This window comes from Mercenaria mercenaria, chromosome 4 (genome assembly GCF_021730395.1).
Source record: "Mercenaria mercenaria strain notata chromosome 4, MADL_Memer_1, whole genome shotgun sequence".
NCBI lineage: Eukaryota > Metazoa > Mollusca > Bivalvia > Venerida > Veneridae > Mercenaria > Mercenaria mercenaria.
In genome coordinates this window covers 33,828,587-33,842,468 of record NC_069364.1, presented here as the reverse complement: position 1 = coordinate 33,842,468, position 13,882 = coordinate 33,828,587, and the positions used below count along the sequence as shown (strand labels likewise).

The following is a 13,882-nucleotide window of genomic DNA, read 5'->3' as shown; positions in this document are numbered from 1 at the left end:
ATACCAACCAACAAACGAGACCGACGTACAAAGCAGTTTGTCCCCATTTCATCAAAGGGGGGCATAAAAATAGAATATTTACACCAATGAAATAATGACGTATCACCGGTAGTTTTTTTGTCCAACATAGGCTGGTGATCATAATCGTAAATTGAAGGCAAACTTGCTGTTGGTTTTTTTTGTTATAATCTTGAGTGATTTTGCACATAGTATTGAAAAATCATATGATACATCATTTAAGTTAAACCAATGGGGAATTAACACTGAGCATTTAAATATGTGAGGTGTAACAATACAATTTACTATAAATCAAGATTTTATTATGGTAATGATATCAACATTTATGCAAAGCTTAATACCAAACCTTAGAAAAGTCAAATAAGGAACATAATTCTAATTCATTACAACAAAATAATTATCTATGGTAGATAAGTACATCTGATGAGAAGGATGTCTTGTGTGACATTTCAGCTATTACTTTGAAAAGTTACAGCTTAAATAAGAGGGCCATGATGGCCCTATATTGCTCACCTGAGATTAATTGCTTGGTTAAACAAATTTCTTTGCTAATGCTTCAAAAAACAAACAAGAAAATAGATGAGAAGGTCATGGTAAAGATTCTTCAAGATAAATACTGAAATCTGTTAAAAAATTATACAGGTGGTCCAAATCTCTTTGCTGTAGCTTCAAAAACAAGAAAGTAGGTGGGTAGGTCAGGGTTAATAATATTTAGGATCAGTATTGAAATCTGTATCAAAAGTTCTACATGTGGTCCAAATTTCCATCTTTAAAAACAAGAAAGTAGGTCAGAAGGTCACGATTATGCCTATTCAGGTTGAGTATTGAAATCTGTATAAAAAAAATATATTTATCCAAATTTCTATACTGTAACTTCAAAAACGAAAAAGTAGGTCAGCAGATCATGATTTCAGTAGGTCAAGGTCACAGTCAAGTGACCCCTAATTACTTGGGGTCATTAGGTAATTATAATTAAACAGTCTAGGAAATATGATTAGATAATTTTTAAAGTATTTTTTCCTATATAACACATACAAGTGACCCCCGGGGCGGGGCCTCTTTTCACCCCAGGGGCATAATTTGATGGATCTTGTAAAAGAACCACTAGGCAATGCTACATACCAAATATCAAAGGCTTAAGCCTTGAACTTTCAGACAAGAAGATTTTTAAAGTTTTTTCCTTTATAAGTCTATGTAAAACTTGGGACCCCCTGGTGGGGCCTCTTTAAATCACCCTAGGGTCATAATTTGAATAATCTTAGTAGAGGATTACTAGGCAATGCAACATATCAAATATCAAAAGCCTAGGCCTTGTAGGTTCAGACAAGAAGATTTTTAAAGTTTTTTCCTATTCAAGTCTATGTAAAACTTTGGAACCCAGGGTGGGGCCTCTTTTCACCCCAGGGTAATAATTTGAATAATCTTGGTAGAGGACCACAAGGCAATGCTACATGCCAAATATCAAAGGTCTAGATCTTGCGGTTTCAGATGAGAAGATTTTTAAAGTTTTTTTTCCTATATAACTCTACGTAAAATTTGAGACCCCTGGGGTGGGGTCTCTTTTCACCCCAAGGGCATAATTTGAACAAACTTCATAGAGGACCATTAGATGATGTAACATGCCAAATACTGAGGCTCTACGCTTTGTGGTTTTGGACAAGAAGATTTTCAAAGTTTTTCCTATATAAGTCAATGTTAACCATGTGACCCCAAGTGGGGGGCCATACTTGATCCTAGGAGGATAATTTGAACAATCTTGGTAGAGGACCACTAGATGATGCTACATGTCAAATATTAAAGCCCTATGATCTGTGGTTTTGGAGAGAAGATTTTTTAAGTTTTTCCTTTCGGTTGCCATGGCAACCAGAGTTCTGCATGGAATTCAATTCTTTGAACAATTTTTAAAGAGGACCTCCAAGGAACATCCCTGTGAAGTTTTGTCAAAATTGGCTTTGTGATTTAGGAGGAGATGTTGTTTAGAGAAAAGTGTGGCAGGACGCCGGACGGACGGTCAGTGATCACAATAGCTCACCCTGAGCCTTTGGCTCAGGTGAGCTAAAAATTCAGTTGAAGTTTTGCACGAACTATTAATAGTTCGTGCAAAACTTCAACTGAATTTAACTTCAATAGCCTAGTGGTAGAGCTTCCGCTTCGAGAGCGGGAGGTCGTGGGTTCAATCCCTGGCCACGTCATAGCAAAGATGTGACAAGAGGGCCATGATGGCCTTATATCGCTCACCTGAGTTAAGTTGCTCACTTGAACAAATTTCTTTGCTAAAGCTTCAAAAACAAAAAAGTAGATAAGTAGGTCATATTCATGGTCACGGAAAATCAGTTATAAGATTAGTGTATAAAACTGTACATATCATCCAAATTTCAAGGCTGTATCTTAAAAAACAAGAAAGTAGGTCAGTAGGTCAAGGTCATAGTCAGGTGACCCTTATCATTTGGCGTCAGTGGGTAATTATAATTAAACAGTCCAGGAAACATGATCTGATAATTTTTGAAGTATTTTTTCCTATATAACTCATATATCAAGTGACCCCTGAGGCGGGGCCTCCTTTCACCCCAGGGGCAAAATTCAAACAAGAGGGAAGTCAGTGGGTCACATTCATGGTCAATGAAATTCAGTTTTAAGATTTGTGTGCAAAACTGTGTAAGTCATCAATATTCTAAGGCTGTATCTTAAAAAACAAGAAAGTAGGTCAGTAGGTCAAGGTCACAATCAAGTGACACCGTATTACTTGGGGTCATCAGGTAATTATAATCAAATAGTCTTGGAAATAGGATCAGATGATTTTTTAAGTATTTTTCCTATATAACTCACATAATAACTAAGTGACCCCAGGGCGGGGCCTCTTTTAACCCCAGGGACATAATTTGAACAATTTTGATAGAGGACTACTAGACAATGCATCATACCATATATCAAAAGCCTAGGCCATATGGTTTCTGACAAGAAGATTTTTAAAGCTTTTTCCTATATAAGTCTATATGAAACTTGGGACCCCCAAGGAAGGGCCTCTTTTCACCCCAGGGGTACAATTTGAACAATTTTGGTTGAGGACCATAAGACACTGCTACAAACTAAATATCAAAGGTCTAAGAGTTGTGGTTTCAGACAAGAAGATTTTTAAACTTTTTTTCCTATATAAGTCTATGTAAAACTTGGGACCCCCGGGGCGGGGCCATATTTGACCCTAGGGGGATAATTTGAATAATCTTGGTAAAGAACCACTAGATTATGTTACATACCAAATATCAAAGCCCTAGGCCATGTGGTTTTGTACAAGAAGATTTTCAAAGTTTTCCCTATATAACTCTATATAAACCATGTGACCCCCGGGGCGGGGCCATATTTGACCCTAGGGGGATAATTTGAACAATCTTGGTAGAGGACCATTAGATGATGCTACATACCAAGTATCAAAGCCCTAGGCCATGTGGTTTTGTACAAGAAGATTTTCAAAGTTTTCCCTATATAAGTCTATATAAACCATGTGACCCTCAGGGCGGGGCCATATTTGACCCTAGGGGGATAATTTGAATAATTTTGGTAGAGGACCACTAGATGATGCTACATACCAGATATCAAAGCCCTAGGCCCTGTGGTTTTGGACAAGAAGATTTTTAAAGTTTTTCCTTCCGGTTGCCATGGCAACCAGAGTTCTGCATGGAATTCAATTCTTTGAACAATTTTGAAAGGTGGCCACCCAAGGATCATTCCTGTGAAGTTTGGTGTTATTCTGCCCAGTGGTTTTCAAGAAGAAGATTTTTTTAGGAAATGTTGACGGACGGACAACGGACAACGCACGCCGGAAATAGAGCACCATGAGCCTTTGGCTCAGGTGAGCTAAAAAACGGTACCAGCAGATCCCTTGCTTGGTGCTCAGCATTAAAAGGGAAACTGGCTTCTCTTTTCTCATACCCTTGTGGCGAAGGATTCCATCAGGAATGAGGTGTTGAGAGTGATTAATATAAGTTGTAGAACTTGCTTCACAATCGACCTAAATAAGTTATGTATAAACTAAGGTGAAAGGTGCTGTTTTTACACCAAGTCCAACCACACTTAGCCTTATTTGGTTACTGCAGCAGGTCTGATGAAAGGCAGACCTTTAAAACAGGAGCTGTCACAAGACATAGCGTGCTCAACAATTTCGATGCTTGACAGTGAAATTGGGTACATCTGAGGAAGCCTTAGCTGCCACTGGAGTGTTCAATGAGGATGATTATATTGGACATTAGTACATGTTCGAGTCAACTGTACTTAGTAATAACAGAGATGGAGCAAAAATGTATCAAAACATTTAATAAGTATAATCCGGGGAGCATAATAAATGAGATAGAGCAAAAGTGCATCATAACATGAACCTGAAACCATAAGTAACAATAGCCTCAAATAGGCCTGGTCGCTCACCTGAAGAGGACCTTAACCATCTTACCCTTAAAGGGACCAAACACCCCAACTGAACAAATCTATGAGAGGACCTTTTATTGATGCAACAGACTATGTTCGTAGAAGATCCATTGAGTGGTTCATGATAAGAGTCATTAAAAGGTATCTTTACTTTTAGCCCTAGCAACCAATATGAACAAATCAGAGAGAGGACCTTATAATTATGCTAAAGACCAAATTTAATGAAGACCCATTAAGTGGTTCATGAGAAAAAGTCTGTTCAAGGTATTCCTATCTTTAGGTCTAGTGGCCCTTAGAAGGGGTCAAGTGCTCCCAATTGAACAAAATTGGGAGAGGACCTTATAATGATGATACAGACCAAGTCTGATGAAGATCCATCAGGTGGTTCACAAGAGTTAAGTCTTTTGAATGTTTTTCTATTTTTAGCTATAGTGGCCCCAAAAAGGGGCCAAGTGCCCCCCATTTGAACAAATTTGGGAGAGTACATTATAATAATGCTACAGACCAAGTTTTGATGAAGATCCATCTGGCTGTCCACGAGAAGAAGTCTTTTAAAGGTATTTCTTATTTTAGCTCTAGCAGCTCCTAAAAAAGGCGAATGGGACCCATTAGAACAAGGCAGTCTGAAAGACAGCTTTATCACCTGCCGCTGTTATGGATAGTGAAAGGGTTGATAATACTGGGTGGAAGCATGAAACATTTGAGTTGTGACTTTAACCTTGAGCTGGTGTGGATGAATTTTGAGTTCTGCACATCGTCTTGATAAGGAGAATATTACAGAAAAGTCTAACTAAAATCTTTCAAGGGGTTTAGGAGACACAGAGTTGAAACAAAATGGAAGGCTCAAACCTTTGACCTCGAGTTGTGACCTGGACCTTGAGTCAACATGGCAGACTCATGAGTTCTGCAAATTGTCTTCATGAGGTGATCATTTGACCCACGTTAGTTTCATGAAAATCCTTCAAGGGGTTTAGGAGATACAGAACGGACACAAAATGGAAGGCTCAAAACTTTGACCTTGACCTTGAGCAACATGGCTGACACATGAGTTCTCCACATCGTCTTGATGAGGTGATCATTTGACCCAAGTTTCATGAAAATCCATCAAGTGGTTTAGGTTATATGGAGCCGCCACAATTGTTACAGATGGATGGACGGAGACTATTCCTATAACCACGCCCCCCCACTTGTGGTGGGGATTGACAAACTTTGGAGAGGACCTATAATGATGCTTCAGACCAAGTTTGATGAAGATCTATCAAGTGGTTCCATGAGAAGAAGTTCTTTAAATGTTTTTCTATTTTTAGCTCTGGTGGCCCCTAAAATTTGAGTAAATTTGATAGAGGTCTATGCTAGGATGCTACTGACCAAGTTTGGTGAAATTCTAACCAGTAGTTTCAGAGGAGGTTTAAGTAAAAATGTTGACGCAGGACGCCATACTAATAGCTTACCCTGACCTAAGATCAGGTGAGCTAAAAATACAATAGATTATACTGTAACAAGAGGGCCAAGATGGCCCACGGTTGTTGCTCACCTGAGAAACACACCATTACAGTGTAAACATGTTTGACCTAGTGATTTCATGGAGACAAATATTCTGACCAATTTCAAGATTGGACCAAAAATGTGGCCTCTTGAGTGACCCAGATTCGTGCTTGTCCAAGATTCCATAAAAACAAACATTCTAACAGAGTTTTGGGAAGACTGGGGCAAAAAAGTGGCCTCTAGGGTGTATACAAGCTTTTCCTTTGATTTGACCTAGTGACCTAGTTCTTTGTCCAACGTGACCCTGATCTGAAATCATCTAAGGCTTTATAATAACAAATGCCCCCGCAGCACCTTGACCCTTTGACCTGGTGACCCCAAAGTCAGTAGGGGTGGTGTACTCAATAAGTACTATCGGCATGTGAAGTTTGAAGGTCCTGGGCGCAGTGGTTCGCGAAGATTAACATTCTGACCAAATTTCATTAAGATATGGTCATAAATGTGGCCTCAAGAGTGTTAACTAGCTTTTTCTTTGATTTGACCTGGTGACCTAGTTTTTGACCCTACATGAACCAGATTAAAACTGGACCTTGAGATCATCAAGATTAAAATTCTGACCAAGTTTCATGAAGATAGAGTCATAAATGTTGCCTCTAGAGTGTTAACAAGCTTTTCCTTTGATTTGACCTGGTGACCTAATTTTTTACCCCAGATGATCCAATATCGAAATTGTTCAAGATTTTATTGAGGGTAACATTCTGACCAAGTTTCATTAAGATTGGGCCAATATTGTGACCTCTAGAGTGTTAACAAGCTTTTCCTTTGATCTGACCCGGTGACCTAGTTTTTGACCCCACAAGACCCAGATTCGAACCTGATCTAAAGATCATCAAGATTAATATTCTGACTAAGATTCATGAAGATACAGTCATAAATATGGCCTCTAGAGTGTTAACAAGTTTTTCCTTTGAATTGACCTGGTGATCTAGTTTTGACCCTACATGACCCGATATCGAACGCATCCAACATTTTATTGGAGTAACATTCTGACCAAGTTTCATTAAGATTGGGCCGAAATTGTGACCTCTAGTGTTAACAAGCTTTTCCTTTGATTTGACCTGGTGACCTAGTTTTTGACCCCAGATGACCCAATATCACTCGTCCCAGATTTTATTGAGGGTAACATTCTGACCAAGTTTCATGAAGATTGGGCCAAAATTGTGACCTCTAGAGTGTTAACAAGCTTTTCCTTTGATTTGACCTGGTGACCTAGTTTTTGACCCCAAATGACCCAATATAAAATTCTTCCAAGATTTTACTGAGGGTAAAATTCTGACCAAGTTTCATTAAGATTGGGCCAATATTGTGACCTCTAGAGTGTTAACAAGCTTTTCCTTTGATTTGACCGGGTGACCTAGTTTTTGACCCCATAAGATCCAGATTAGAACTTGATCTAAAGATCATCAAGATAAACATTCTGACTAAGTTTCATGAAGATACAGTCAAAAATGTGGCCTCTAGAGTGTTGTCAATCTTTTCCTTTGATTTGACCTAGTGACCTAGTTTTTGACCCCATCTGACCCAGATTTGAACTTGACCTATATATCATCAAGATTAACATTCTGACTAAGTTTCATAAAGATATGGTCATAAATATGGCCATAACAATGTTAACAAGCTTTTCCTTCGATTTGGCCTGGTGACCTAGTTTTTAACCCCAGATGACCCAATATAGAAACTGTCCAAGATTTTATTGAGGGTAACATTCTGACCAAGTTTCAATAAGATTGGGCCAAAATTGTGACCTCTAGAGTGTTAACAAGCTTTTCCTTTGATTTGACCTGGTGACCTAGTTTTTGACCGCCGATGACCCAATTTTGAACTCGTCCAAGATTTTATTGAGGGTAACACTCTGACCAAGTTTAATTAAGATTGGGCCAAAATTGTGACCTCTAGAGTGTTAACAAGCTTTTCCTTTGATTTGACCTGGTGACCTAGTTTTTGACCCCAGATGACCCAATATCGAACTCGTCCAAGATTTTTATGAGGGTAACATTCTGACCAAGTTTCATGAAGATCAGGCCAAAATTGTGACCTCTAGAGTGTTAACAGTCAAACTGTTGACGACGGACGGACGGATGACGGACGACGGACACAGGGCGATCACAAAAGCTCACCTTGAGCACTTTGTGCTCAGGTGAGCTAAAAATCTGGCCCCTAGAGTGTAATCAAGCTTATTCTTTTATTTGACCTGGTGACCTAGTTTTTTACCCCACGTGACCCAGATGAAAATTCGTACCAGATTTCATGCAGACCAAACATTCTGACAAAGTTTTGTACACATCAAATGAAAAATGCAGCCCCTATTGCATACACAAGGTTTTTCTTTTATTTTAACAGGTGACCTAGTTTTTGAACCCCTATGACACAGATTCGAAACTGGGCTAAGGATCATCAAGATAAACATTTTGAACAAAATTCATGAAGATAAGGTCATAAACGTGGCCTTTGATTTGACCGGATGACCTAGTTTTTGACCCCACATGACCCAGATTGATCTAGAGGTCATCAAGACAAAACATCCTGACCAATTCTCATGAGTTTCAAACTTAATTGTGGTCTCTAAGGTGTGAACAAGATCTTCCTTTGATTTGGCCTACTGGCCTAGTTTTTGACCCACATGACCCAGTTTTAAACTTGACCTAGAAATCATCAAGCCAAAAATTCTGACCAAGTTTTGTAAAGATTGAGTCACAACTGTGGCCTCTAGAGTGTTCACAAGCTTTTCCTTTGATTTAACCGGGTGACCTGCTTTTTGACCCAACATGACCCAGATTCGAACATGGACTAGAAATCATCAAGAAAAATATTCTGATCGATTCTCATGAGTTTCAAACTTAAATTGTGGTCTCTAGTGTTAACAAGACTTTCCTTTGTTTTGGCCTACTGACCTAGTTTTTGACCCCACATGACCAAGTTTCAAACTTGACCTAGAAATTAACAACGCAAACATTCTGATCAAGTTTCATAAAGATTAAGTCACAACCGTGGACTCTAGAGTGTTCACAAGCTTTTCCTTTGATTTGACCGGGTGACCTAGCTTTTGACCCCACATGACCCAAATTCGAACTGACCAAGAGGTCACCAAGACTAACATTCTGACCAATTCTCACGAGTTTCAAACTTAAATTGTGATCTCTAGTGTTCACAAGCTTTCCCTTTGATCTGGCCTAATGACCTAGTTTTTAACCCTACATGACCCATTTTTCAACTAGACCTAGAGATCATCAAGACAAACATTTTGAAGTTTCAAAAAGATTGAGCACCAATTGTGGCCTCTAAAGTGTTCACAAGCTTTCCTTTGATTTGACAGGGTGACCTAGTTTTTGACCCCACATGACCTGGATTCAACCTTGATCTAGAGATCATCAAGACAAACATTCTAAACAAGTTTCATAAAGATTGCGTCACAACTGTGGCCTCTAGAGTTTTCACAAGCTTTCCCATTGATCTGGCCTACTGACCTAGTTTTTGACCCCACATGACCCAGTTTCGAAACTGACCTAGAGATCATCAAGACAAACATTCTGACCAAGTTTCATAAAGACTGGGTCACAACTGTGGCCTTAGAGTGTTCACAAGGCAAATGTTGACGGATGCCGGACAATGACGGTCACAATACCTCACCTTGAGCACTTGTGCTCAGATGAGCTAACAAAAGCAAAAGACTAGCAAAAAAACTATAGTGGTTACTTCTCATTCTTATCTGATCATAAACATCCTTTTGTACCAAATGAGTAAAAGGCTTAAAATTGCTGAGCATTGTTACTACAATATCTTTTACTATTTACACTTTCAATTAAATTAAATCACATTTGCAAAAGTTTCTTTTCCACAGAGTTCTTATGAGGGCTGGCAAAACTGAGCTAAAAGAAATTTCCATCACTTAATTGGTGCAGATTTTAAAGTGTCACACTTTACGAGTCCTAATTTTGACATCATATTACTGCCTTGCCATTCTGCTACACATTCACTGTTAGTTCTCATATCAACCTGAAAATAAAAAAATATCCCATGTCAGACATGTATATTGTAAAATTTAACGAAGGCATAGTAATATGTTTTAGTTGTTTTGGGTTTCATGTCACATACAGCTGAATATCGTTACCTCGATATCGGTTAGCTCGACACTCAGGTTAGCACTATGTGTTTTGGTTGGTCCCGACTTTTCTCTATATATTTTAATGGTACAATTTATCATTACCTCGATATTGTTAGCACAATATTTTGTTTAGCTTGATGGGATTTTTCAGTCCCGTCAACTTACCTGTACTATTTTTACACCTGGTTTTGTCGATATCACAGCTTGTCAAAAAATACCCGTTATTTGTAAGGTGTGAAAACCAACCTATTGTTGCCCGGCGATGTATTAATTATAATCAGAATAATTACCAATGCATTCGGACTTGTTTAGGGAAGGACCCGGTAACCAACCCAGGGGATACTTAGAAACTCTACTGAGCATGCTGGTCATGGGGAAGAACCCAGTAAAAATTTAACAAGAGGGTCACACTGACCCTGAATCGCTCACCTGAGTAATATGAGCCACATGTTTCAAATGGCAAACTGATGCTAAAATATTAGAAAGTAGGTCAGTAGGTCATATTCATGGTCACTGAAAGACAGTTTAAAGATTGATGTGCAAAACTGTACATGTCAAACAAATTTCAAGGCTGTATCTTAAACAAGAGGGCCATGAAGGCCCTGTATCGCTCACCTGACCTAGGAATCATCAAGATTAACATTCTGACCAAGTTTCATTAAGATATGGTCATAAATGTGGCCTCTAGAGTGTTAAGTAGCTTTTTCTATGATTTGACCTGGTGACCTAGTTTTTGACCCTACATGACCCAGATTCAAACTGGACCTTGAGATCATCAAGATTAAAAGTTTCATGAAGAGTCATAAATGTGGCCTCTACAGTGTTAACAAGCTTTTCCTTTGATTTGACCTGGTGACCTAGTTTTTGACCCCAGATGACCCAATATCGTTCTGGTCCAAGATTTTATTTAAGGTAAAATTCTGACCAAGTTTCATTAAGATTGGGCCAAAATTGTGACCTCTAGAGTGTTAACAAGCTTTTTCTTTGATTTGACCCAGTGACTTAGTTTTTGACCCCATAAGACCCAGATTCGAACTTTATCTAAAGATCATCAAGACTAACATTCTGGCCAAGTTTCATGAAGATACAGTCATAAATGTGGCCTCTAGAGTGTTAACAAGCTTTTCCTTTGATTTGACTTAGTGACCTAGTTTTTGGCCCCATCAGACCCAGATTTAAACTTGACGTATATATCATCAAGATTAACACTCTGACCAAGTTTCATTAAGATATGGTCATAAATGTGACCTCAAGAGTGTTAACTAGCTTTTTCTTTGATTTGACCTGGTGACCTAGTTTTTGACCCTACATGAACCAGATTCAAACTGGACCTTGAGATCATCAAGATGAAAATTCTAACCAAATTTCATGAAGATACAGTCATAAATGAGGCCTCTACAGTGTTAACAAGCTTTTCCTTTGATTTGACCTGGTGACCTAGTTTTTGACCCCAGATGACCCAATATCAAATTCATCCGAGATTTTATTTAAGGTAACATTCTGACCAAGTTTCATTTAGATTGGGCCAAAATTGTGACCTCTTGAGTGTTAACAAGCTTTTCCTTTGATTTGACCCGGTGACCTAGTTTTTGACCCCAGATGACCCAATATCAAACTCGTCCAAGATTTTATTGAGGGTAACATTCTGACCAAGTTTCATGGGCCAAAATTGTGACCTCTAGAGTGTTAACAGTCAAATTGTTGACGACGACGACGGATGGACGACTGACAGATGACGGACACAGGGCGATCACAAAAGCTCACCTTGAGCACTTTGTGCTCAGGTGAGCTAAAAACAAGGAAGTAGGTTAGTAGGTCAAGGTCACAGTCAAGTGATCCCTAATCGCTTGGGTCATCAGGTAATTATAATTTAACAGACTAGGATATATGACCTGATAAATTCTCAAGTATTTTTTCCTATATAACTCATAATTATAACAAGTGACCGCCAGGGTTGGGCCTCTTTTCACCCCAGGGGCATAATTTGAACAAACTTGTTAGAGATCCACCAGGCAATGTTACACACCAAATATCAAATGCCTAGGCCTTGAGCTTTCAGACAAGAAGATCCTAAGGACATAATTTGAACAATTTTGGTAGAGAAACACAAGGAAAGGCAACATACTTAATATTAAAAGCCTAGGCCTTGCAGTTTCAGGCAAGAAGATTTTTAAGGTGTTTTCCTATATAAGTCTATGTAAAACATGAGACCCCCCAGGGTAGGGCCTCTTTCACCCCAGGGGCATAATTTAAATAGTTTTGGTAGAGGACCACAAGGCAATACTACATACAAAATTTCAAAGGCCTAGGTCATGTGGTTTTAGACAAGAAGATTTTTAAAAGTTTTTTTACTATATAAGTCTATGTAAAACTTGTGACCCCCGGGGCGGGGCCTTTTTTCACCCCAGGGGCACTCTTTGAACAATCTTGATAGAGGACCATAAGATGATGTCACATGCCAAATATCAAGGCTCTATGCCTTGCGGTTTTGGACAAGATTTTTAAAGCTTTTCCTTTCGATTGCCATGGCAACCAGAGTTCTACATGGAATTAAATTCTTTGAACAATTTTGAAAGGGGACCACCTAAGAACATTCCTGTGAAGTTTAGTGTAATTCTGCCCAGTGGTTTTCAAGAAGATTTTTTTAGAAAATGTTGATGGACGCATGACTGATGACACAAGACAGACATTGCGCGGTCACAAAAGCTCACCATGAGCCTTTGGCTCAGGTGAGCTAAAAAGTTCTGATTAAGATGTTTTATTTGTGCATAAAACAAAGATCGTATTTAAGTTTTATGTATTTTCTTTCCCCTTTCAAACCCTCTAAAAGAAGTAGGGATGTAAGATAATATAGATGTCCTACATACAGACACAAAATGTAATCCTAGATAGACGATATCATTACGTCGAACTTCCGATACGTCTATGCAAATTTTGCAGTCCCTTGAATATCGAGGTAACGGTATCTGACTGTGTTTCTTTTTTTTTGTCGAGTTTAACGTCACACTGACACAATTATAGGTCATATGGCAGCTTTCCAGCTTTGATGGTGGAGGAAGACCCCAGGTGCTCCTCTGTGCACTATGCTATCATGAGCGGGCACCTGGGTAGAACCACCGACCTTCTGTAAGCCAGCTGGATGATTTCCTCACATGAAGAATTCAACATCCCAAGTGAGCACACATTTCTGTTCATATGTTAACCTTGCAGCTCTTATCGTGGAGTCTTAGGACCTCAAGTGCACATTACAACATCTTTTAGACACGAACTTGTACCTGGGTAAAGACACTGTCCTTCCCACAGCTAGCATGTATCACATGAAAGACATTCACTGTAGGGTTTCAAACCCGCAGTAGAGACTGGCAATCAACTCGAAGCCAGTAACATTAACAACTTTACTGCAGAGGTCATGAAAATTAATGTTATGATAATAGAGTGATTTTTTATAATGTCTAGAAGGTTTGAAATTCCTCTTAATTGATCTGAAATCAGTTTTCTGTGAAAAGTCTGTAATAATGCCATAGAAGAACTTCTGTAGGCGTGTCTCCATGCGTGTTTGAAGACCAAACCTGCCTAATGAACAGAAGACCACTACTTCCCTAACTATTGGTTACATGAGGCTTCAATGTTCCCTAACGGTAGCAAAGTTATACTATCTATTGAATAAAGTATCATAAATATCCATAAATTAACTTACTCCATGACCTACAAATTGCCCTTCATATGGGTGCACCTTAAACAAATCATCAAATATATTCAGGGCTCCAGATAATTTTTTTGACCTATGAGTATTTACTCATC

General features: G+C 38.8%; 1 protein-coding gene across 3 annotated transcripts in view; it reads right to left on the bottom strand.

Annotated features, from left to right (window-relative positions):
* Positions 1-4,309: 4,309 nt before the first annotated feature.
* LOC123551427 (tyrosine--tRNA ligase, cytoplasmic-like) overlaps positions 4,310-13,882 on the bottom strand; it is a 154,974-nt gene continuing 145,401 nt past the window's right edge. For all 3 annotated transcript variants that reach the window (XM_045340357.2, XM_045340358.2, XM_045340359.2), the window contains exon 14: positions 4,310-9,972. In XM_045340357.2, coding sequence (XP_045196292.2) covers positions 9,862-9,972 — 111 coding nt within the window. In that variant the 3' untranslated portion in view covers positions 4,310-9,861. The remainder of the gene's footprint in view (positions 9,973-13,882) is intronic.